Source organism: Adiantum capillus-veneris, chromosome 6, assembly GCF_014529385.1.
Source record: "Adiantum capillus-veneris isolate H3 chromosome 6, ASM1452938v2, whole genome shotgun sequence".
Lineage (NCBI taxonomy): Eukaryota > Viridiplantae > Streptophyta > Polypodiopsida > Polypodiales > Pteridaceae > Adiantum > Adiantum capillus-veneris.
The window spans coordinates 58,263,967-58,290,473 of record NC_140936.1 but is presented as its reverse complement, the minus strand read 5'-3'; the positions used below and the strand labels follow the sequence as shown (position 1 = coordinate 58,290,473).

Sequence of the window (26,507 nt, the reverse complement as noted above, 5' to 3'; positions counted from 1 at the left end):
GTCTCATGCTTTGTTTCAACTACAGAAGTTGAAGCTCTAGAGGGTTGGGCTATAGGTACAGATGGTTCAACCTCTTGGACATGCAATGTTTTGGGTTGTACTTCCTCAAGAGGTGATATCTCAAGGACTATCGCTTGAGTGGCAAGGCTTAGAGTTGGTTTCTGTGTTGTGACACTCCCAGTCTTCCAATCAATCGTGCATTTGGTCACTAACATCCACTTGCGTCCTAGGTTTATATTGCCTTCCATAGTTCCAACAGGCATGACAAAAAATTCTTGAGCTACAACCTCGTTGTCATAACTGACAGAAGTGTACCAGGTTTCAAAAACAGTAGTTTTTTTCTTGTTGATACCCTTGACTTGAATGGTACTCTTAGATAGAGATGGCTTTTCTAACAGACACCACACTCCATATGATAGCAATTATATTTAGCACCTGTGTCCAATTAAGGCGTTATATAGCACTTTCCCATAGGCGCTATTTAGCTCAACAGAGTATCGTAGAGGTGTGTCAGAGTCCAACCAATCATCCTCTGTTTCAACTTGAAATGCATGTGTAACTCCAAGGTTGGCCTCTAATACGTTGCTGTCGCTCCTTAGCCTCAGCTTGAGCTTGTATCTTTTCAATTCTGCTTGTGCCTTGGCTGCCTTTTTTTAATGGATAGCACGTAGCTCCACTTGGCTTAACGAATCATAGTATCTTTTAAATTTACTCCCATTGAGAAATCCAATGGTTTCAACCCCATCAAGGGTTTCCACACGAATGGTACCTTGTGGGGTGAATTCGCATACTCTATATAATCCTTTTCCAGCATATTTCAACTCTTTCTTCTCGTTACGCACTTTATACATAAGGACTTTATCTCCAACCTTGATATCCTTGTTGTTTAAATGACGGTCAAACCATTTCTTTCTTTTATCTTTCTCCACAAGTGCATTTCGCACAGCCAATTGTCTTGCTTTATCTACCTCTCAAGGATATATAAACGCTCAACTAAAGGTTACCATCCAAACCTTCTTGTGAAGCTACCTGTAGACTAGGAATTACAAACTCCCATGACATAACTGCTTCTTGGCTATATACCATCTTGAATGGTGTACAATTAATAGCCACTTTGTAAGCAGTACGATAAGCCCATAGAGCTGATGTCACCTTCAAATCCAAATCTGTGCGATGAGCTTCCACTGTTTTGGTCAAGATAGAAATTAAAGTCTTGTTAGTGCTCTCAGCTTGGCCATTTTCTTGTGGATAATAAGGTGTAGACTTATAATGGGCTATTATGAAGTTTGTTCTGAGTTCCTTTATCACTCCATTTATAAAATGAGTACCATTGTCACTCACAATCTCAAGGGGACAACCAAATCGTGTTCTCAAAGAGAAACTTAGAAGTCGACTTTGCATCAGCCTTGCGTGTTGCCTTGGCTTTTGCCCACTTTGGCACATAGTCAGTGGCAACAATAATATATCGGAATCGAGTGTTATGAGCTGCCGGACTAATTGGGCCTACAAAATCTAAACCCCATTTTTCAAATGGTTTGAGTCACTTTAATAGGATGTAAGGGCATCTTATCCTTTCGTTGTGTGATCTTGTAACGCTGGCATTCATCACACCCTTTTGCAAAAAGTGATGCATCCTTGAATAAGGTAGGCCACCAATAGCCTGATTGCAACACCTTTTAGCAGTTAGTTCCCCTAAAAAATGTCTTCGGCTATACCCATGTGGGCTTCTTGCAGTATGTATAAATACTCATCCTCACGAACACAACGTTTAAGAATATTGTCCTTCCCTAGCTTGTAGAGAGTTCCTGCAATTAGAGGATAAGGTTCACATTCCTTTATTAGTTTTTGAGCTATATCCTTATTACGAAGCTTTGGGTAGAAAACCATTAACTCAAAAGTTCACAATCTTCTCATTCTATTCAGGCATGGTCTCGACTAGGAACAAGGAAGTATCGGGCAATTCATCATCGATTCTAGTAGAGGCTTCACCATTGGGTATGCGAGACAAATGATCCGCCCTGACATGTCTTTTACCGGGTCTCACCACAACGATAAAATCAAACTCAAGAAGAATTAATAACCATCGTGTAATTATTCTCGTGGAACAAGGTTTACTCACTACATACAACAACGCTTGATGATCCATATAGAAAACAAACTTGTGGGCAAGAAGGTAGTAGCAAAATTTCTTTACTGCATAAATCATAGCTAAACCTTTCCACTTTGTAATGGTGTAGTTCCTCTTAGCATCATTTATTAATTGACAACTTGGAAAGGTAATGGGCCACCTACTGGCAGCCTTGATATTATATTCATTTATTAGGAAGATTCCTCCCCTTATGCCAAGGCTTGGAACACTCATGTCCAGGCAACCCTTCAAAAAGTGCCGCACGCAAGGTTCGAACTCAAGTGCGTTGCTCCATTGAATTTGAAACTTCCACTGTAACCAACCGAGTATCGGGCCGATGCTGCCAATATGGGAAAATTTTACATATAATATAAAAAAACATCATCCCTACACAAGCGCTTTCCTTGCGTGCTACACTTGGGTATTGCACAAGCGTCTTCTGCCTCATACCTTCTTGGTCTGCTGCCTCTAGCCTTGCTGATGTCTCGCATCAACTGTCGCCACTGTCTCGCTCTTCGCTGCCAGAGGTATCAACTGAGATTCGTATGTTTTTCCCATTTTTTGCAATTGGGTAGCCCATACCGGGGTAGTCCAATTTCTATTCTCCTGGTTGAGCTAGAACACACCCAACACCAAAGTTTGATGCATCAATATGCACATGGAAAATTACATTCCAATCGGGCACTCGTAAGCATGTAATCGGGAACTTCTTATTGAGTTCCACTGGACCGCGGAGTGTGACCATGCTTATGAGTTATCAATATCATAGACTCCATTACTGTCATTGATAGATGTTCTCTCGGCCTTTGTATACACAACCTTACACTCCTTCATGGTGTAAGATTTGAAATGCTCAAGTAGGGGGTCCCAGCTGGGAAAAAATAAAAAAATAAATGGAATCGGACATGATATGCTCCTGGAAAAACGGCACGTAGCAAGCAGTACTTCGAGAAAAAGGTGTGCGAGGCGGAGCAACCAACCCAGGTGGGTTGGAAGAAGCATGCGTGCACGTCACGGAGCGATGGTGGCGCAGGCCATTGCCATGCCAAGGGGGTCCTGCGGCTTTATGTTTTTTTTAAAAATGAGGTCAATGTTGGCAGCACTCGTGGCCCGTTTGCAGAGTGGTGGCCCGTTTGCATGGTGTACATTGTCGCTGCTGTAGTTCAATCTTCTTGCTGCCTGAGTTCAAATCCCACGAACTCCCTAATTTTTGTAGGGAGTCTTACTCCAAAGGAAGGCCTTGAGATAATAGAATCTGATCTCTCCAGATTCTGTGTAATAAAGTGGACCGAGCCAGTAGTAGGTGATACGATTCTGTGGACTGTGATTTCTCAAGTATAGGATGTAAATCTGTGGGGTCTTGTTGTTTTGTGGACTGTGATTTCTCTTACGCTCCATATGTTGTTTCGCCAAGGGTCTCAGTACAATCTGAGCCCACAAACGATAGCTTTACCTTTCCAAGTTTAGCTCATCTTTCTCTTTATGACACCACGACTACCATGCCTACCTCAGTGATGGGCATGACAAAAAACACGCCATGGACCTCATTTATTAGTAAAGCACCGCTACATGGTGACCCAATGTATACAATAGTACCGTTGTTTCGCCAAGGGTCTCAGTACAATCTGAGCCCACAAACGATAGCTTTACCTTTCCAAGTTTAGCTCATCTTTCTCTTTATGACACCACGGCTACCATGCCTACCTCAGTGATGGGCATGACAAAAAACACGCCATGGACCTCATTTATTAGTAAAGCACCGCTACATGGTGACCCAATGTATACAATAGTACCTACAAGTGTATATCATCATATACATCTATGGACCCTACCTCTCCCATTGTTTCAACAACTTATGCTCCACGACCACAACATCCAAGCCCTTATTTCAATGAGACCATACTAGCTAGCATTAGCATGTCACATCCCACATCTGCTATGTCCAAGGCCACACATATGAACCTCGGGCCACTGCAAGGTTCAACACCGTACCAAACTTGGAACCAAAGGGCTACCTATACGCCAAACCCAATGCAAATCTCTACTCCACATATAGTCTCTAGAGTGCCTCTACCCACTATGGCTGCTCACTTAGGTGACTTGGCAACATTTGCCCAAGCTATTGGTCAATCTATTGTTAAAAATATGCGTGACACTCTTGATAGAGAGCCTAGAAGCAAAGCGGTACAAATAACCAAGCTCACAAAAAAATACAGTGGGGACAGGGATGTTAGAAAGCATATCGAAGTATTTGAACAAATATGCGATTCCCTAGGGGAACACAACGAACTACATAAGAGCAATGCTTTAAGCCTGACTTTGAGTGGGAAGACAGGAGATTGATATAGAACCCTAAGGATGAAAGAGAAAACGATTTACCCTACTCTTAGGAGATTGTTCTTGAAAGAGTACATACGAGAGGGAGTGCTTTGGGGTGTAGCCTCTCAGCTCCAGAAACAACGATTTTAAGCCAAGAGAAGCTACGTGTCATTCATAAAAAAAAGACAGCCAAGGCACAAGCAGAATTGAAAAAGATACAAGCTCAAGCTGAGGCTAAGGAGCGACAACAACGTATTAGACGCCAACGAGAGGCCAACCTTGGAGTTACACATGCATTTCAAGTTGAAACAGAGGATGATTGGTTGGACTCTGACACATCTCTACGATACCCTATTGAGTTAAATAGCGCCTATGAAAAAGTGCTATATAACGCCTTATTAAACATAAGTGCTAAATATAACCTGCTATCATATGGAGTGTGCTGTTAGTAAGGAAAGCCATTTCTATCTGAGAGTACCATCAAACTCAAGGGTATAAAAAATAAAAAAGTAAAAGAGCAAGAGCCATCAAACAAAAAGCTTGAAACCTACAAATTCTAGTCCATGACTCAAAAATTATAATAACACATTATACACAAGGACACGACCTTTTGACACGACTCTTATAATATTTGCACACTAACCAAAATCTATCCATGTGTGCAGATATAGCTAGTACACTAGAATCATCCACTCCTACCTTGGGTGAGAGGTACCCTCTTTACTTTTCACAAGTGTTTCACATAGTCTACTCGATGCTTGCCCGTGAATGGGATTTGGTAAATACACTAACGTGTGAGAAAAATTTCGAGGAATTAGAATGGCTAATACGTCTCTTGACCACGCCTGATCCCTACTTAGTAGAGAACGTTTCTCCGATTGCACAAGCTTACCATTTTGAGCAAGATAGTCGACTATACACGCGTAGTGACATTTTTAATAAACATATGTGCATCTAATGATGAGGAAGATTTACATGATTACATGGATGACACATATGATCTCATTGATGATGGCTTTATTTTTCTTGACGATGACGAGGATAGGGGTTTAGACTTAGGGCTACCCGTCCATCTATACAATATCCTGTTCCCTTAACCTTATAGGGAGGTGCAAATACTTAGTTTGGGTTCTTTATGTTGTTTTGATTATGTTGAATAAAGCTTGGTGCCTCTTCCCACTGATGTGCCTCCTAGAGGTATTCCTTGTGTTTTCTAGTGTGTACAAGAACGCATTGCAGTAGTTGGGATTTTGAACTTCATGCAATCTTTGTTTAGTTTACTCTTCGAATTGAGAGCGATCATCAACACGAATAGGTGTTTCTTGTCCATCATTATTGCTTCTTGTCTTTTTTAGCATCCATGTTTGTTTGCTTTAACTGTGATTGATAGTACAATATTCAGCACATTTGTTTAGAATTAAACATTAGATTCAATATAATATTATGTCATAGTTCCTTGTCTAGGTTTATAAATTAAGAAGTCTGACCAAGCTAGTTTGACCAAGATAGACATTAGAGATCTTCTCTTAATACCATGGAAAATGCCTTCCTAATTGTCAATGGTTACTTTAGGTTCTTAATCCGATATTATGAAGCATTGTATGCAATGTACTAGTGCTTTCTAGTGGGTTTAATTGCTCTTGACCTTTAACTTAAGTATTATAAAGGGAGTTTACTATTGTGATGAGCCTGGGGAGAGTAACAATGTCATATGACCCCCAAAGTTATAAAATTGAAACGCAGTGAAAAACAAAAAAACAAAAGTGTTAAAAATGTAAAATCTTACGCTGGAAGAGAAATCCCAGCTTGATTTGGTACTTCACTCACATGTATTGCCTATGGTACTAGAGTCCTAGAGGTTCCGAGTGTGGGCGCTTTTTCTTGAGAAGCAAAAAACCAAAGGCATACAAAATAAGCACACACGTCAAAAATTGAACTAATGTCGAAAACACTTTGGGGGGTCAAACAAAGAGAATAATTCAGGTGACGATTTCATATGCAATTCCTTTTATCGTAGCTTAACTAGAAGGTCTTCTAAATATAGCCTCTAGTCAGCCGTTGGACATGAAATACTTTGCTCTTGTGATTAAACAACTTAATTGACCGGAGAGAATTGAGAAGCTTGCTCATGGTATTAATAGTTGACCTCTAGTGCCTCTCGACCGTTAAATTAGCGACCCTAGACTTGTTTATTTTTTGACTTTTACTAGTGCTTATGCATTTGATTATATTATAATTTAATGTTTGCTACTGAAAAGTTTAATATTCTGTCAATCAATCTTTGTGCCTATTCAGTGTATATGCTTTTTAATTATATATGTTATATGCGAATGCAATTTTTGTGCCATTTTTTGTTGAGTTTACTGTGTTTGAAGAAAGCTAAAGACATTCAATCTCAGATGCTCTTCCACCTTGACGAACGGGCTTCACCTCACTACATCAGGAAGGAGGGAATGTTAACCAATTACGGATACTCTATCACCTTTGACGGACGCCTTATCACTTTACTTGAGTCATGGACCGGGCTTGTCGGTCTTATAGGTGCATAGGTGATCGCCGATGAGAGACGCACCACTTATCTCATTTTTACATTATTTTTGCTATGACCAGCCACTGTGGACGCCCATGTGTGAATGGGTTAGATTCATATAAAAGGTCCATTTTGACCTAAAATCCTCGTTCTAGAGGTACATGCTAACTAAAAAAGGTGCTCTTGCTCTATCTCTACCTTCTTCTCCATCGTGTGCTCACAAGTGTGTGTGTATGCTTAAGAGAGAGAGAGAGAGAGAGAGAGAGAGAGAGAGTCACAGAGTCACAGACGGAGCAAGTTGTCAAACCCTCCTCTAAGGGCCCCTCTCTCAATGGCGAGAGAAGTCTTTGCTATTGATTGCACAAATCACTAAAATGGTCTAAATGCAATGGTCTTGCCGACGATGTCGACGACGATGATTGCAACGTCAAGACTGGCTGAAAACTGAAAACGCTACGGGCTGAAATCTGCAACTCTTTTATCTGCTGAATTCCGACTCTATGTCGGTGATGACGACGCGACGACGATGCACTAAAAATGCAGATGCTGAAATATGCGAATAGCGGAATGAATCTGCAAACTTTGGCTGATTTGACTGTGTGGCGAGGATCTACTACGGGAGGGTGAGATCTGCGAGGTTTTGGGACTGCGGTACAGAGTCTAATTGCTGAAAATGAAAAACGTTGATGCTGTGGATTGAAGTGTTGCCAAGCAACTGCAAAACGCTAGGCTGATTTGTTGTTCCAAAAACGCTAGGGCTGATAAGTCATCTGCTGTAAAAACGCTATGGAATTTGCTGTCGCCAAGCTACTCTGCAACTTTGCAAAATGCTCAAAACGCTAGGCTGTTCTTGATGGCTGAAAACGCTAGGTTGTTCTGCCGGAAGTCTTGCTGAGAAGGTGCACTGCCAGACACTTGGTACCTGCTGCCTCTTCTGCGAGAAAGTGCTAGCGCTAGCTTTCTTATATATTTCCTTAGCCAAATTGTCCTACCCAGTTTCCCAACAAAGTCACTTATTAATAATAAGTGAAAAATGGCTAAAATAGGGAAAATAGGTTCTGTGCATTGTAAAATGCTCTTGATGGGTACTGACTGTAATTTGATGATCATGCTGTGTGCAACCAGAGGAAATGCAACTACTCTAAGTGTCTGGACATGCATGGTCTGTGAACAGACTCACAAAGGTGCCAGAACACTTCCTAAGCTAACTAAACCCTAGACATGAAGTAGCTTGTCCACATGCACATAGGGTTAGATGTGCACGTGACACACGTGGTGCCCGTCCCCATGACATGCAACCACAACCTTCCCACACTTAGAGTCTACACGGAAAGCCCGTTCTACTTCACATAGAGAAGCTCAAAGACTCGCGATGTTTCATACACTGAAAGAAGAGAGTGTTGTTACTTCAACTTGAGAGAGATCTATACCAGCTTTTCTTGAGTCACGACTCAAAAGAGGCCTCAAGACCTTTTACAGTCAAACCCATTACACCTCGCAACACATAGGAGCAATATGTAGCTACTTTATACACTTTGCTAGGCTAGCCTCCTATGCCAGACCCACTTGAGCCTTGTCCAGAGACTTCTGCATTTTTCACAGCAAGTATGGTATTTGTAGACTTAAAAAGGGAAGAGCATAGGACCCTAATGGGCTGGTGGATGAGGAGCTTTTGGCTTGTATGTTTAATAGGGCTATGTGTGAGGGATTTCAAAAGATTTGGAGCACAAACACCATTGTGACCATATTCAAATTAGGGGATCCGACCTTGCTGACTAAGTATTGCACTATCATGATTTGACATACATTGGCCAAGTTGTATGCATCCCATATTGGAGCACGAGCTAGGCCGTTGGGCAGAGTGATACGGTCTTTGAGCACAGGGGTAGGCAAGGCAAGAGAGGCTTTTCCACTCTTGATCACATTGTCACTCTCACGGCAATTATAGAGGAGATAAGAGCAAATAAGAAACAAATATATTGTTGCCTTAAACAAGGTTCCAAGAGCTAGGCTGATGTGTCGACTTCATGACATGGACGTGCCTAGGGAGCTCACACGGGGGATTATGGCAATTTATGAGACAGTGATGGGTAAAGTGCACACATTAAAGGGTCTCTTAGGACCTGTTTTCTCCAATATTGAAGCAAAACAGGGATGCCCTTTCTTCTCGACAATATTTGGCCTCTATGTTGATGAGATTTTAGATTATATTGCAAGAGGAGGAGACAGAATAGCCCCTCTCTCAGGCACTTGGATACCTCTTCTATTGTATGCAGATGTTATATTGCGCTTATTGCAGACTAGCTCCAAGAGCTTCAGAGATATCTTGAGGAGAGAGAGTATGTGAACTCATATACTTAGTTAGAAGTGGTTTTCAATGGACCCATCTGCTCTATGAAAGGAGCAGCTGATGCAAGACTCAAAGGGGCTATGCAGAATTAGGAGGTCTTGAAAAAATGTTTTTCCACGTATCGTTTTAGGTGGAATCCGTGGCTAATCTTGGCACCTTTGTCCATGTGCTGTTGCAATCACACTTGACATGCCTTAGCCATCTAATCTAGCCTACTTACACACTTGCACTTGATCTGAGCACCCCCCAAAACAAAGAAATAATAATCCAATGAAAATTCCTGTTCAGCTACATAGATACTCGACAAATGTATCCCATACTACATTGTAAAGCAATCCACACAACTAAGTGAACTCGTCTTTCAATAATTTTGGTCTGCTTGACCAAAGCAAAGAAATGGTGTCGTCATAAAAATCACAGTGACCTAGTTGTTGTGTTGAGCTCATATCCTTTTATCTTTTTGAGAAAGCTTGTCTGTTGTGGTATAGATGAAGAGGCAAACAAAGTTGCTACATCACCTCTATAAAATATATTTGGCATGCCCAAACAACATCTTAATAGAGTCTCCCAAATGTTTTTTCTAAATAATTTGCTTGTTCCTTGTCTATCGTTGCCCATGTACTTTAGAGGAGAACTCTACAAACGAAACTAACAAATTTTTGTTTATTACTTTCTATGCTTGTATTCGAGACCTCTTGTCCCGCATGATAACCCTTTTAAGAAGTGGTGCACGCCCATAGCGAGGAAAGGCAACACACACCAGTCCTTAGTTATATGAAGGTGTTTATTATCTCGAATCACCGTTATGGTGTCCAGACCCAGGATTAAAGGCAAAATAACAAGAAGGGGGTTTTAGACATCTGATCCATCGAATTGGCACAGAATTGGCATAATTGGAAACCAAATTTGGTTTTAGCATGTGAAAGCCTTATGGTTAGCCCGTGTATCCTAGAATGGGAGTGTAACATCACTTGATTACTAGTCTCATCACACTTGACTCATCTTGTTGCCTATCAGTAAAGCTTTATTTCAAAATTGTGGTTTTACTAGTCTCATCATTTCGCCTATTGATAAGCTTTATTTCACTAATTGTGTGTTTCCGTCACCAATCTGTATTCCCTTAACACTGTGAACACTCGAGTCAGATGGTCTCTATGCTCTTCTTTGAACTTAGAGAAAACGACGATATCATCAAAGAATGGTCCATCATCCTATTTAGCGTTGCATTAGCCCGAAAATGTAACTTTGAAGAGTTGCATGGGCCACTCCAGGTGATAGACTAAGTTACTAGAGGTTTACAATATGACATCATCAAGCTGCTAGACATTATAGTTGCAATAAAATAAGAACCATCTGCAAAGGAAGCAAAAGTAACTTAGATTTACTGGACTTAAGGGCCGATGGAATGCCTGCCTATTTACTTTCTGATAGCTTTGAGCATTCTCTATTTTATGATACCCTCTATTTTGATGTAGAGAGCATAATTCTCACCATCTACATCAGTATTAAAAGCAGATGCCAATAATCTGAGCTCCTCTGCATTAAGTTCCACCTGCAGCCTTTTGAATGCCGTGTGAACTTCCTTTGCAGTTAGCTTACCTGGAAAAACATGCAGCAGAGGTTATATAACAGTCAGTGTTTGAAAAAGCTGTTCCTGTTCTGTCAACTTGAAAATGTGAGCAATGCTAGTTTACTACAGACTTGACCAGACACATTGTTTGATTACTCCTGTTTAAGCTTGACAAAATGATACAAATCCTTCTAAACTGAAATGCGTACATTTGGAACGCTTGCTAGACTATTCAAAGTAGTCATTTGAAAAACACCGTGATGTTACCAACTATCATGAAGAAAACTGCTATTTTTTACATCTATTATACTTAATGAACCCGTCATTACACCTCAGATCCTCCAACTTTAATTTCAGATACATTGATAAAGCTAATTGAGCCTTAACAAACTTTACGTCTATGTAGACAGAAATTTTAGTGAATGCGAGTTGTAGACAAGCTTTTGAAGATTAGAGAGCTGAAAACGAACCGCTTTTATCACGATCTAGTTGCTTGAAGATGCTTAGAAGGCCTTTCTCAAGCCCCTGCAATAGATTGATCAAATTACTGTCAATAAAGCTCATCATCATCTCTCTCTCTCTGTGTGTGTGTGTGTGTGTGTGTGTGTGTGTGTGTGTGTGTGTGGAGATCAACACCTACATTCACTTATGGTCAGGAGACTATGGGGTACACACATGCATACACTTATCTTGGGATAGCCTTCATTGGCCCAAGGTTTTCTTTGAAGAGAGCAACAGAGACTAGACTGACCACAACATATGCGGCCTTGGGAGGATTGGAGAGGATATGTTTGCAGATTTAGTTCCAGGAACCCCGAACAAAGCTCTGGCTCTTTGGTACCTTGGTAGCTTTAGCTATGCTCTATGGGGTTCAGGTTTGGATACCCCTCTGTGGGTTAGGATACGTGGAGAGGTATGGAGAGGCCCTTGGTATCTATGATCTCTCGGCTGATTAGAGCCAAGGCCTTCATGCCACATGAGATCATTAGAGCGGAGTTAGCAGCCCCCCTATGGAGATAGAGGCGCTTACCAGCTTATGGGATACTACCCGAGACAGATATGCAAGATTGGCCCTTGAGTCCTCTAGACAATTAGCTTTACAAGGGGACACATCATGCTGGTATGCACAAATGTCATGATGGTTCTAGATACATGGCTTTAGCATGGCCAGCTTGCCTCCCTTCTAGTACTCCCTTGATGCACCATTGGTATCTCTTACAACTAGACTCATTTTCCAGGACATGATCCAATTGGACACTAGGAGGACAAGAATAGAGCCTACCCAGGAGTTGGACACAAAGATGGCTTTCTATAGAGAGCATCTTCTCCAACTCACAGGGGATGGGTTTGTGATTCAACCTAGCTATATGGATACACATCTATCTCGTGGGTTATGGTGTGCCATTGGTCAGATATACGGACATCTTCACACCAGCTTGAGATTGAGACTGGTAGATTCAGAGGGATACCAACAACTAGCAAAATATGCCACCTGAGCCATACAAAGCCATACAAAGCCAAAGACAAAGATGCATTATATATGTCAGTGCACATAATATTACAAGATACGGGGTTGCTTCCACTGTTTGTTCACAAAGAGCTTTGAACCCTTCTCCAAAGTCATAAGCTATCAGGACCAGGGATGTCTTGGACCGTATCTACTTGAGTTACACAAACACAAAGATAGTTTACTGAGGAGATCTCGAGAGAGACAATCCTAGAGACAGACAATCCACTAAAAAGGTCAGCTCATACTTACACCCGCGGTCTTCTCATTGACCGAGCATTGGAGCTAAGGAGATCGAGATACCCACGATTGACGAAGGAGCTTAACAGCATCGACAGAGATTACACCAGAGGATTCGAGCCATACTATCTCGACATCTTGAGTACAAATGAGAATGGATTCACCACCCATTATATCACCCTCTTGTATTGGGCACCCATTGTATCAGTGGTCACACATACCCCACACAGCTCTAGCTAGTAGCACTTCTAGATTCATTTTCGTTTTACGTATTTCTTATTTGGTACCTAGACATAGTACCAAATTCACCATTTTCTAATGGATTGGTCTCATAGGTCATTTTGGCCTTTTGAAGACGTTAATATATCATTTCATTTCATTTCATTTCATCTCTCTCTCTCTCTCTCTCTCTCTCTCTCTCTATATATATATATATATATATATATATATATATATATATATATATATATATATTGCCTCCTCATCCTTGGTGCAAGGTGGAGTAATTGGTCCAAGTTATCTTTGGGCCCTACATCAACACATCCTGAACTAAGTCATATGGTTTAGCATACTCACCTAGTGAAAAATCCACGATGTCTATCTTCCTTCGTGGCTTAGACACCTGCTTGCTAGACGCGCCTTTTCCTTTCATTTTCTCTTCTTTTTGAGAGGCTTCTTCATGCCTGGCACGCTTCACTTCCATGGCATCCACCTCTTCTACTTTTGCTTTCCCTTTGTGCTTCTCTCGAATTGGTTCTTCTACCTTTGCGTTCCCTTTAACTTCCAAGCTAATAACACTTAATGCTTCGTTTACAGCAGGTGGTGGGGGTAGCGGTGGAATAAGAGGCTGTGGTGGTGGTTGTATATATATATATATATATATATATATATAGATATAGATATAGATGATACAGCCGAGCTTTGCCCCTTGCATTCAGGATTTCACAGTGGGAGCCGGCTAGTGGGCGTAGCAGTGGATCATGCTCTCTTGACACTGTTCGTTTCATTTCAGTATAGTACAACCCCCACATCAGGAGGCAGGTCACACACCTGTTATACATTTACACCAGAGACTGATTCCGTTTATACAGAGGAGATCTGGGAGCATCTATGGGAAGGCACAACTGGTACAGGCCTCTCAGTGAAGGAGTGCATCACTCTACTGATTGAGACACTGCATGGTGCTACATCAGTGGCATACCCACACACTCAGCCGGGCAAGAGACGACATTCTGGGAGCATGCCCTAGAATAGTTGGTATGATGAGGAGTGCAGAGAGATAAGAGCCCAGCTTCAGAGGGATCTTCTTTTAGGAGTCACCACTTACAGACAGTCTCAGATTGCTTCCCGGCGCCTTGTGCGACGGAAGAAGCGAGCTTACCTGGCTTAGATGGAGCGAGACTTATATTGGATGTTCTTGAGTAGGGACTTAGCAGAGGCATGGCGACTCTTTCATGAGCACTCCCCAGAATAGTTGGTATGATGAGGAGTGCAGAGAGATAAGAGCCCAGCTTCAGAGGGATCTTCTTTTAGGAGTCATCACTTACAGACAGTCTCAGATTGCTTCCCGGCGCCTTGTGTGATGGAAGAAGCGAGCTTACCTGGCTTAGATGGAGCGAGACTTATATTAGATGTTCTTGAGTAGGGACTTAGCAGAGGCATGGCGACTCTTTCATGAGCACTCCCCTCCCCCAGTGATTACTTCACCTGATGTGTGGGGCCAATATGCGACATCGTTATATACGGTTCCTGGACAGGAACCCCTCCCAGAGCCTACAGAGCCATGCCCAGCTGCGAGCACCTTCTTTACCACTGGGATGGTATAGAGGGCCATTGACAGGATGAGGACTAGGAGGGCATATGATCATGACGGTCTAGTAGCAGAGCACTTTATACATGCTAGGGATATGTTGCTGGAGGTTCTTGCGGTGTTGTTCAATCGTGCCACGTGTGAGGGGTTATCTAAGACTTGGAGGTTGTCTACTATTGTGCCTATCTTCAAGGCAGGCGATCCTACAGAGCCTAGGAACTACCGCACTATTATGGTTGGACACACATTGACACGGTTGTATGCATCCATTCTTGAGTAACACTTGAGTAATTGAGCAGAGGGTGAGGGTGTACGAGCAAAGGGTCAGGCCGGTTTCAGGAGGGGTTTCTCCACTCTTGATCATATTCTGACACTCAAAGCCATCATTGAGGAGGGCAGGTCAGATGGGAGATGGATTTATTGTAGCTTTATGGATTTCCGCAAAGCATTTGACATGGTACCGAGAGCTCGATTGATGCGTAGAATACAGGAGATGGGGGTGCCCCATAGAGTTGATTTGGGGATTATGGCTTTAAACAGATTAGTGATGGGACATGTACGCACTCCGGTAGGGGTGTCTAATTTAGTTCACTCTACTATTGGGGTGAAACAGGGCTGCCCATTGTCTCCTACTCTATTTGGTATGTATGTTGATGAGGTGTCTAAATACATTGACAAAGAGGGTGACAGAGGTGCCCAGCTAGCAGGGACATGGATCCCATTGTTGTTATATGGTATTGTGTTGATATCTGACTCACCAGAGGGTATGCAACGACATTTGGATGCACTACACAGTTTTGCAGAGGATAGTGGATTGTGTGTAAACCTTGGTAAAACCAAGGTTATGGTGTTTAACACCACGCCACAGTGGATGAGGAGATCAGCACCTACTTTCACATATGGTCAGGACATTGTGGAGTATACAGATGCATACACTTACCTGGGGGTAGTCTTTACCGGGCCGAGATTTTCTTTGAGAAGAGCAGCAGAGACTAGAATGACTAGAGCTTATGCGGCTTTGGGAGGATTGGAGAGGATATGTTCGCAGGTTCAGTTCCATGAATCTAGGACAAAGTTATGGCTCTTTGATACTTTGGTTGCCTCTAGTATGCTGTACGGGGTGCAGGTTTGGGGACCTTCTATAGGCCAAGATGGCTGGAGACGTATGGAGAGTCCTTGGTATCTATGATCTCTCGGCTGATTAGAGACAAGGCCTCCGTACCGCATGATATCATTCGAGCGGAGTTAGCTGCCCCCCCTATGGAGATTGAGGCGCTTACCAGACCAATCTCCTTTGTACACGGCCTATGGGATACTACCAAAGATAGATATGCCAGGGTGTCCCTAGAGTCCTCCAGACAGTTAGCTCTACATGGAGATACATCATGCTGGTATGCACATATGACATCATGGTTTCAGACACATGGCTTCACCATGGACATGATGCCTCCTTTTTAGTACTCTCTACAGGCACCCTTGATGTCTCTGACACGGGTGGAGATTAATAGACTCAATCGTCAGGATCTGATCCATCTGGACACGAGGAGGACATGGATAGAGCCGGTACAGGAATTGGGCACGAAGATGGCTTTCTAGAGAGAGCATCTTCTCCACCTCACAGGGGATGGGCTTGTGATTCGACCTAGCTTTATGGACACACATCTTTCTCATGGTTTGCATTGTGCCATTGACCAGATACGCACATCTTCACATCAGCTCGAGATTGAGACGGGCAGATTCAGAGGGATACCAGCAGAATAGCAGGATGCCAGAGACAGAGTTACATTACATATGCCATTGCACAGGGTACTATGAGATATGAGGCCCTTTCATTGTCTATTCAGAGAGGGTTTTGGGCCTCTATCTAGGGTCATGAGTTATGAGGATCAGAGATGTCTTAGACTGTATCTACTTGAGTTACACAGGCATAGAGACACTTTCCTGAGGAGAGCTGGAGAACGACAGTCCCAGAGAAAAATTACAGATTTCTTTACACTAGATATTGGACACCCAGAGGAGCAGCCACCATTGCAGAGCTCTGCCCGCACTCATACTACCATTACTAGCATTCTCATAGACCAAGGAGCTAGGGAGATCTAGACGACCGCGATTGAGGAGAGGAGCTACACAGTATCGACGGAGACTACAGCAGTGGATTCGAGCCATACTTTCTCAACGGCCACAGTGCAGATGAGGATGGATCTCTACCATATCCCCCCCCCCCCCCCCTCCCCCCCCCCCCTTCTCTCATTGTACTACACATTGTACTCGGAACCTTTTGTATTAGCTGGCATATCCATACAGTCCCAATTTGTAGTAGTTGTATTTTTTGTTTCAGTTCTTTTTGATTCTGGACATGGTATCAGATTCACTATGTTGTAACACCGTGGTCTCATAGGTCATTTTGGCCTTTTGAAGACGTTAATATATCATTTCATTTCATTTCTCTCTCCTCTCTCTCTCTCTCTCTCATTCATTGTCTGCCGCCCCCATCAAATCATGCGCAATGCAAGCGTGCCCAGCCATTGGGCAGAAGCCTGAGGTTGCACATCCTACTCACTATTTTATGTACACATCGGAACTTCCACCTAGAGATTAGGGTTTGGTTTGATCACCCCCAATGGAGAAAGAGGGTGACTCTACCAAGGGGTATGGTACACTAAAGGCACCCTTGTCAAGAGACTCACCAATATGGAATCTGCAAAATCCTTTGCAGCCGCTGTGCTCCACGAAACCCCACCTGTGTCGCCAGTAGTCATGACACCCACACAATGGGAGCATTCCCTTATTCAAAAAATCAAGAAAGTCTAGAAGGAGGTTATACAACGCAAGGCAGGCCTACTCAATAAAGAGAAGAAAATCACTACCCTAGAGACAAATTTGCAATCAGTAGAGCTACACCAGCAATCACAGGAAGCTCAAGCTTCAAGTACACAAACAAATAACCAAGTTGATACACCGATAACTCGTACATACATAATAAAAGGTTTATTTGAACTTCAAGAGAAGGAGAGAGTGGATGCAACATAGAGCTCTGTACATCAAAATTGGAGGTCTTCCAGGGGGATGGGAGAGTGGAAAAGGAGTAGACATTCTCAAATAACTAACCAAGGCTGTCCCTTATGTCAACCTTGGGGAGCCTCTCAATATAGAGGTCAAGGGAAAAAACAAGCAAAGACGGATATCTAGTATCTGGGTGGACGTAGTCTGAACTCGGCTAGTCACTTACAAAAGAAGATCGTAGACCTCAAGCTAGGTTCAGACGTGGGTGGAGCAAGGCCTCCTTTCTCTCACCTGCCGCCATTCTACCAATTCATAAGAGCGAGACTTTTCATAATGATGAAGTAACAAATCAGATGCTTTTGGTTGCAAAGCTATTGGTGTAGAGAACTGTGCAGCTGATAGGGAAAGGCAGAAGTCTTCAATTGCCTCCCGGAAAGCGAGGGGGGGGGGGGGGGGGGGGGGGGCGGCTTTCCAAATTTTCTGGTGGGTCAAGAAAAGGCTGTTCTTCATTCAACCACTGATTGCCACACCGAGTTAATTCCCTTGTTCCATTCTTTGCCTCCGCCTCGTCTGAGTCCCACCCTCAGTTACAGGGAGGACCACCACTGCTGAAGAGACCTTGTGAGGGTAGGATAGTGTGAGGTCACCCCAAGTGAGTGAGACCGTGTGGCATGGTCTTACAATTGCTAGCCTACGTGCTTAGACGCTGGCCCCAATGACAGTGTCACATGAAAATGAGTTTCATCCCTTCGAAACGAAACGAAACGAAACACGAAACGCTCGAAATATTTCGAAACAAACTAAAAACACGGAGATGAAACACCTTTCTCAGGTTCAAAAAGAGCTGCTGGTCTAATTTTCAAAATTCAAAATTAGCCATATAGTGTTTGATGGTGACCATGTATATAGGATGTATCCACCTACTAGACTCCTAAGTTTCTATAACCATTCAAAAATTATGTGTTTTGTAGTGTGTTATGTCTTGGCATTTTCGAAACGAAACGAAACAAAACTCCTCGAAACACGAAACCACGAAACGTTTCTTGTTACACTACCCAACGAGGGGGTGTTGCTAGTCTACATAGCTAGGAGATCCTCTTTATGTATTCGTACCAATGGGAAGGTTCAAAATACAAACATAGATCGATTCAATAACCAATCAAACCTTTCGTGTATATTGTAGTAGAGTAGGGAGTTTTGATCAAGTCTTCAAGCTCTTGCTTTGAGAAACAAAGTACAAAATTTTGAAAACCATGCAAGTAACAATGAGATTTCTCAGTAGATCATGTGGAGCCACAAGTAAGCCATTTGAAGCTTGCTTTGTGTGCTTTATATGCAGGCATAACTTATAAGGGGTGGGGTTGAGACTTATCACAACATAAGGTTTTAAGTGTGTAATTGAGTGTAGTTCTGATATCTTGTTCTGAAAACTCATGACTGCCTAGTGTTAGGGCCTTTATCAAAACAAGAGATGTAAAACCTGTGTTTTAGTGTCGAAAAGTGCTTTCCTAGGTTCATGGGTGGCAATATGTTTTTGTGGGTCTCTATGATTAAAAAGATGAAACACAAAGAATACTAAAAGAAAGGGGAACCTCAACATGCATAACAAAGCATGAGGAGGGAGCCATTGCCTCTTGACAGCTTATTGTAAATATAGTAGGTTTAATACGTAACACTTCAAATCAAAAAAGATCTACATTGCTTAGGAGAGTAGTTAGTCTAGGTGTTTTTCCATGGATAACATCTGAAAGGCTCAGTGACACCTCTTAAACGTATTCAAAACTAATCGCTCGATTGTTTTGTTTACATGGATGCACGTAAGAGTTTTATTCTTTCTTGAAAGCGATCAGGGTACGGCATTGAAGACGAAGACCAACGGCCAATGCTTACTTTGAAGTACAAAATTTTGAAATACAAAAGAAGTTTTGTATTAATTGTCTTGAGGTCGGGAGTCGTGTGTGTTTTGAACATTTTAAGGGTTTCCTAGTGGACAAGTAATATATAAATATCTAGCACACACACACACACACACATGCTCTCTCTCTCTCTCTCTCTCTCTCTCTCTCTCTCTCTCTCTCTCAGCAGGTCGTGAGAAGTAGCAGTTCAGCAAGTCGCGAGAGGTCGCGAGCCCGCGCACGCGCCTGTTTCCCGCCTGCTCGCTCGCTGCTCTACACCCACTCACCCCTACACACACCCCCGCTCGCTGCTGCTCTGCACCCACCCGTCCCTGCTCGCGCCCCCGCCCTCTGCTCGCTCGTCCTCTCTCTCTCTCAGCAGGTCACGAGCAGTTCAGCAGGTCGTGAGCAGTTAGGGTTTTGTGTGTCACTGAGGTAGCAGCACAGGTTCAGCGGGTCGGGAAGGTTCAGCAAATCCTGAGCAGGCAGCAAATAAGTCACGAGAACGTTTCTAGCAGGCGTGCAAGCAGCAAGCAGGTCGCGAGCAAACCCAACAGGTCTCTCTCTCGGGGGGCCGCGTGCTGTACTCAGAAGGTACAGGTGCAGGTTTGGAGCAGTTTATAGCAAGGTTGCGCCCTGGTTATCAGGGGTGGCTCCATCGAGAGCCCCTCCATTATTTTGGCTTTAAGGCTGACGCCCGCAGTGGGCTATGGTTGTACCTTTACCCGCCGTGGAATTCTTGATGCAGATGTATGCTTGATGCGGGAGACAATGTATGCATAGTGTGGATGCATATGTGCGCTTAGTGGCTCTTTTCCGGACGGCGATTAAGCATGAGGAAGCTGAGTGATAAAGCCGATCCCCTAGAGGATGCCATTCAAAAGTGCAAAGAGGAAATGACGGAGACTATTACCAAGATGAACCACAATCTATTGGGCACAATAAAAATGCTCGAAGGACGTGTCCTGATCCAAGAAAGCAAGATAAACGCACTGGAAGAACGAGTGACGACTCAGGATGAAGAGATTGCGTCACTCAAGAAAGATCTCGCCGAAGCACGATCAAGCAACACACTGGAAGAGGGGGAATTGCAACCCTTAGTAATCGAAGAAATCAACAAGATCAAGGAGCAAGTACCGGCCATCAAAGAGGGAGAAGAGCAATACAAAGAGATGACGACTTCTTGGGTGGATGTTCTTACAAAAACTCAGCAGAAGGCGGATGAAGCCGAGAAATGGATCGAGGTGGCCAAGAAAGGAAAAGGCAAGGAGATAACGTCCACGTCCACACCCACTATCATTAATCAAACACTAGAGGAGGAGCAAAGAAGACGTGTGCGCGCTTTACATGTGAGAATTTGCGGTCTTAAAGACAAAGGCAATGTGGACGAAGAGGTAAAAGAACTCATGGCCTTAATGGGGGTTCATGAGCCGATCCACACAAGAGCCTGGAGAGTGGGCAACATAAAGAAAAATGGAAGCAATGGGGAAACCTCAAAAGAAAGGGCACTCATCCTCCGTTTTCCCTCCATGGAAGCGAAGAAGTTCTTGCAGAAAAGGCCAACCCTTAAAGAGACGGGCATTTTTCTCGGGGATGATCTTACCCTCTCGCAGATCACTCATATGCAGGAAGTAATGCCGGAGATTAGAGCGGCAAGGGGAAAAGGCAAGATTGCCTTTTACCGAGATGGAATAGTAGTAATACTGGAGCGACGCTCCACATGACGGTGCGAGACTTATGGGACCACACTCAAAGTGGCGGCATGGAACTGTAATGGATCCATGCATCTTGATGTGGGTGCTTTTGAGGATAGCTTTACTGGAAGAGACATCATCTTTTACTCTGAGACACACCAGGCTCCTGGGCAATCCATGCCTCACATCAGTGGATACAGATGGGAGACAGCTTACAGACAGGAGACACGCTCAGAGCACAGAGGACGGAGCTCGAGGGGAGTGGCAGTGTTATTTAGAGAGGATTTACAGCCATTGATACATATAGCCCGCAAGGATGAGCAGGCTAGGTACATGTGGGTGAGATTGAAAGCAGAGACATGCAGATATCTCTACATTGCTATTTGCTACTTTCCCCCGAGTACGTCGGTCTATGCATCACCCAGAGGACAATCCCCCTTTCCTATTTTGGATGATGACATATGGGAGTTCTCTAGAGATGGTGACATTATCATTCTAGGGGACTTCAATGCATACCTCCCATCACCAGACAATGTTTTATGATACTTCAGAGGAGATGTTGAGAGAGCTAGATGTTGTAGAGACGGGCCTGTCCAGACTATCACACGGCGGAATATACCGAGTATGGGTGACACCTGATAGACATGGGCACCGCACATGGATTGGCCATCTTGAATGGCCTACAGAGGTTTCCTGCTTCGGGAGGCTTCACATGCTTCCCACACAGACATGGCGCCAGCACAATGGACTATGTCATGGCACAACCGAGCCTCATCTCTAGTATCTAGGACCTCACGGTTGGACCCAGACCTGTTGGTGTGGCAGTGGATCATGCTCTTGTATCGCTCACCATTTCTTTTCAGTTTAGTGTAGCACACAGGCTACGGGCAGCAGCCCCTACTTGCTACACCATCACGTGGGAGACGGACTCTGTATACATAGATGGGATCTACAGACGCTTGTGCACAAAGGAGCCAGGGCGACCTCTGGAGGAGCTTACTACTATACTGACACAGACACTACATGATGCAGCAGCAGAGGCATACCCACATACCCAGCCTGAGTAGAGACGCCGTTCGGGGAGCATGCCCCAGAACAGTTGGTATGATGAGGAATGCCGGGACACTAGAGCTGGACTTCAGAGGGAGGTGCTTTTGGGGGACATCACTCATAGGCAGTCATAGATTGACTTCGGACGCCTAGTGCAACGGAAGAAGAGGGTATTTTTGGCTCGCCTAGAGCAGGATCTATACCAGCTATTCTTGAGTCAGGACTCACATGAGACGTGGAGGCTCTTTCATGAGCACTCCCCCTCCCCCCCCCCCCCCTGCCATCACTTCTACAGAGGCTTGGGGCCAATATGCATCATCTTTGTACACAGTTCCTGAACAGCCCCCCTGATCCATGCCCACACACGTGTTTTTTTCACTGCTGAGATGGTGAGGAAGGCCATTGACAGGATGAGGACTAGGAGAGCATATGATCATGATGGCTTAGTGGCTGAGCATTTCATGCATGCGAGAGATTTACTAGCAGAGCTTCTAGCAGCTATGTTTAACCGTGCCATGTGTGAGGGCTTGCCTGATACCTGGAGCCTATCTACTATTGTACCTATCTTCAAATTGGGAGACCCTATGGAGCCTGGGAACTATCGCACTATCATGATTGGACACACATTGGCATGGTTGTACGCATCTATTCTTGAGCAGCAGCTGAGTAGATGGGCAGAGAGGGAGGGGATGCGCGCAGCCGGGCATGCAGGTTTCAAGAGGGGTTTTTCTACTCTTGACCATATCTTGACACTCAGATCCATCATTGAGAAGGGCAGATCACGTGGGAGACGGATCTATTGCAGCTTTGTGGATTTCCGTAAAGCATTTGACACAGTGCCCAGAGCTAGATTGATGCGCAGATTAGAGCAGATGGGAGTACCCACAGAGCTCATTTGGGGGGTCATGGCATTATACAAGTCACTAGTGGGGCATGTATGCACCCCAGAGGGTCTATCCACACCGGTTTACTCCACTATTAGGGGAAGCAGGGCTGCCCGCTCTCTCCTACTCTATTTGGTATGTATGTAGATGAGGTTTCTGACTACATTGAGAGAGATAGTGATAGAGGTGCACAGCTGGCAGGGACATGGATTCCACTATCGTTATATGCTGATTATATTGTTTTGATCTCTGACTCTCCTGAGGGGATGCAACGTCACCTGGATGCTTTGCATAGGTTTGCCCAAGAAAGTGGTTTGTCCGTCAACCTTGGTAAAACCAAGGTCTTGGTATTTAGGTCAGCGCCTGCCTTCACATACGGCCAGGAGAAGGTGGAGTATACAGATGCTTACACTTACCTTGTAGTGGTTTTTAGTGGGCCAGCATTTTCATTGAGGAGGGCAGCAGAGGCTAGATTGACCAGAGCCCATGCAGCATTGGGTAAATTGGAAAGGATGTGTTCACAGGTTCAATTTCAAGAGCCTCGGACGAAGCTCTGGCTCTTTTTGACACTTTGGTGGCTTCTGTATTGCTCTATGGAGCTGAGATTTGGGGACCTTCACTGGACCATCACGGGAGGATAGGCCGCAGTGATGGATGGGGGGACATGGAGAAGCCTCCGGTCTCTATGATCTCGCGGCTCATTAGGGTCAAGGCTTCAGTACCACGTGCTATTATACAAGCAGAGCTAGCTGCCCCCCCACTGGTGGTTGAGGCGCTCACCAGATCCGTGTCTCCTTCATACACCGCATGTGGGAACTTCCCAGAGACAGATATGCACGCCTTGAGTCCTCTCGACAGTTAGCCATGCAGGGAGATACAACATGCTGATATGGGGAGATGACATCATGGTTTCAGGCGCATGGGTTCAGCATAGACAGATTGCCTCCTTTCCAGTACTCATTGGATGCGCCCTCTCTGACTCTTACATAGTCCGAGATCACCAGGCTCATTTGCCAGGACTTGACTCAGCTAGACACCAAGAGGACATGGATACAGCCAGTACAGGAGCTAGGCACGAAGATGGCTTTCTACAGAGAACATCTCCTCCAGCTTACGGAGGATGGTTTTGTGACGAGGCCCAGATACATGGACACTCACTTGTCTCATGGGATACGATGTGTTATTGGCCAGATACGCACATCTTCACACCAGCTGCGGATCGAGACTGGGAGATATAGTGGAGTACCAGTAGAGGCCAGGACATGCCCCCTGTGACATCGAGCCTGATACAGAGTTGCACTACACATGCCACTAGCCCGTCTACTACGAGATACGAGGCCGCTTCCGTTGCTTGTTCAGAGAGGGCTTTGGACCATTCTCTAGAGTCATGCGGTACGAGGATCAGAGATGCCTCGGTTTGTTTTTGCTCGAGCTGCGCAGACACAGAGAGAGCTTGATGAGAGGAAAGACTCCCCATCTCAGAGACAGATCACAGACTTCTTTAGAGCTGCCACTGGATACCTGGAGGAGTTACTACCACAGCAGAGCTTGTCGCTTTAGACCAGAGACATATTGATCGACCGAGCGACTGAGCTGGGGAGATCCAGACGCCCACGACTGCGGAGGACTACACAGCATCGACAGAGGCTGCATCAGAGCATCCGGGTCACTTTGGCTCGACATGCACGACGCCCAGTCAGACTACTGACCATGGAGGAGATTGATGAGATCTGCCAGTGATGACCGATGCTGGATCTCCTGTGATCTAGCTATCCCAGCTAGCTGTTTTAGCTGCTTAGTCCACACTGAGCAGTCTAGGATTCCATAGTAGTTTATTTTGTCATTTCGTCATTTTGTCATCTTGTTACTCTGACTAGGACACTTGTTTAATACATAAGTGGCACACATGATGGCCTCAAGCCAAAACGAATGCGGAAAAGCTTGACTCTTGACTATATATCGTGCCATTTTCGTAAGTGATCTATTTTTCCTCTCAGCAAAACCATTTTTTTGAGGCGTATAAGGCACTGTACATTGGTGTTTTATCCCACCACTAGCCAAAAATGCATTAAATTCATGAGACATGTACTCCCCTCCTCGATCAGCGGAGGGTGTTCATAGTACATTTTGAGACATTTTCAGCCATAGCCAAAAATTGTTTGAAGCACATAAACACTTCGGACTTTGCTTTAACGCATGTCTGGAGTAATCATCAATGAAAGTCACAAAGTAAAGGTAATTTCCCAAGGACGGAGTTTGCATGGGCCCACAAACATCACTATGCACAAGCTGTAACCTATATGTGGCCCTAACTGAACCATCCTTTGGAAGCTTCGAACGCTGCATCTTACTCAAAATACAGCCTTCATAAACATGTTTGATAGGTGCTTCAAGAGGCGGCAAAGAAGCAACCATATCAGATTTTTGCAAACGTAGCAAACCGGCAAAATTCAGATACCCAAAACGTGCATGCCAAAGTTTTGCATCTGAAATAGCCTTAGATTTCACAATTGCATTTGCAAAATTCTGCCCACATTTGTCATATAAAGTGAGCTTATACAGCCCACGGTATAAAATGCCAGATGCAACAATTTCATCACCGAAACTGAGATCATGTACTGTACATCTGTCATCCACAAATTTGACTACAAGACCAAGTCTACGGTGCAGATACAGACAAAAGATTCTTCTTGATCCCATGTACATACAATGCATCAACACGTGTGAAAGAACTGCCATTTACAGTAGTAAGCACAATCTTTCCAACTCCCTTGACCGGATAAGAGGCATTATTGGCGCAAGTGATTGAATTTCCATAAGGAACAACTCGAGAGAGATAAACGAGTCACGATGAGAGGTAATGTGCTTTGTAGCACCACTATCAAAGTACCATACTTGAGCATCTGCAGCAACTGACAAACATGCATCATGGACATTAGTGCACTCTACACTAAAAGCCCATTCTGCATCAACGTCAGCATCACAGTCTCCTTTCACAGAAGACTCAACGATAGCTGTATTTGTAGTGGAACCAGCATTTACAGTGGAATCAACCTCTTTCTTCTTAGCCTCTTTGGCCTTCAACTTAGGACGTAGCTTGATCAAGTAATCATTAGCTTTTCAATAATGGCAACACATCTTCTTTTTACCCTTATCACTAGAATTCCCAGAAGAATTGTTGTCAGCAGAATCATTAGAAACAGGTGATTTACCACTTGCATAAGAACCATGAGAAGTCGCTACATTGGTGTTACCACCTTTTCTTTGAGCAGCATTAAAGGCTTGTTCAACTGCACGCTGTCTAGCCCTATTTTTTTTTGGAAAGTGACTCTTGCAACAACAATGTGCATAATGCATCAAACTTGACAACTTCAGGACTTCCTTGTGTCATAAGTCTCCAAGTACTAGCAAAAGTCTAGTAAGAATCTGGCAAAGCATCAAGAACAGTCTGCACAAGGGAACTGTCAGAAATGACTTTACCTGCAGAAATAAGTTGCTCATTGATATCCTTGACACTAGTAAGGAAA

At 44.0% G+C, this 26,507-nt stretch overlaps 1 protein-coding gene across 1 annotated transcript in view; it reads right to left on the bottom strand.

Annotated features, from left to right (window-relative positions):
• LOC147455563 (uncharacterized) overlaps positions 1-26,507 on the bottom strand; it is a gene marked incomplete at its 5' end in the record, with an annotated part of 145,776 nt that overhangs the window by 7,642 nt on the left and 111,627 nt on the right. Inside the window, 2 exons of the mRNA XM_086514319.1 lie at positions 10,819-10,926; positions 11,368-11,422. Of these exons, the coding sequence (XP_086370445.1) occupies positions 10,819-10,926; positions 11,368-11,422 (163 nt within the window). The remainder of the gene's footprint in view (positions 1-10,818; positions 10,927-11,367; positions 11,423-26,507) is intronic.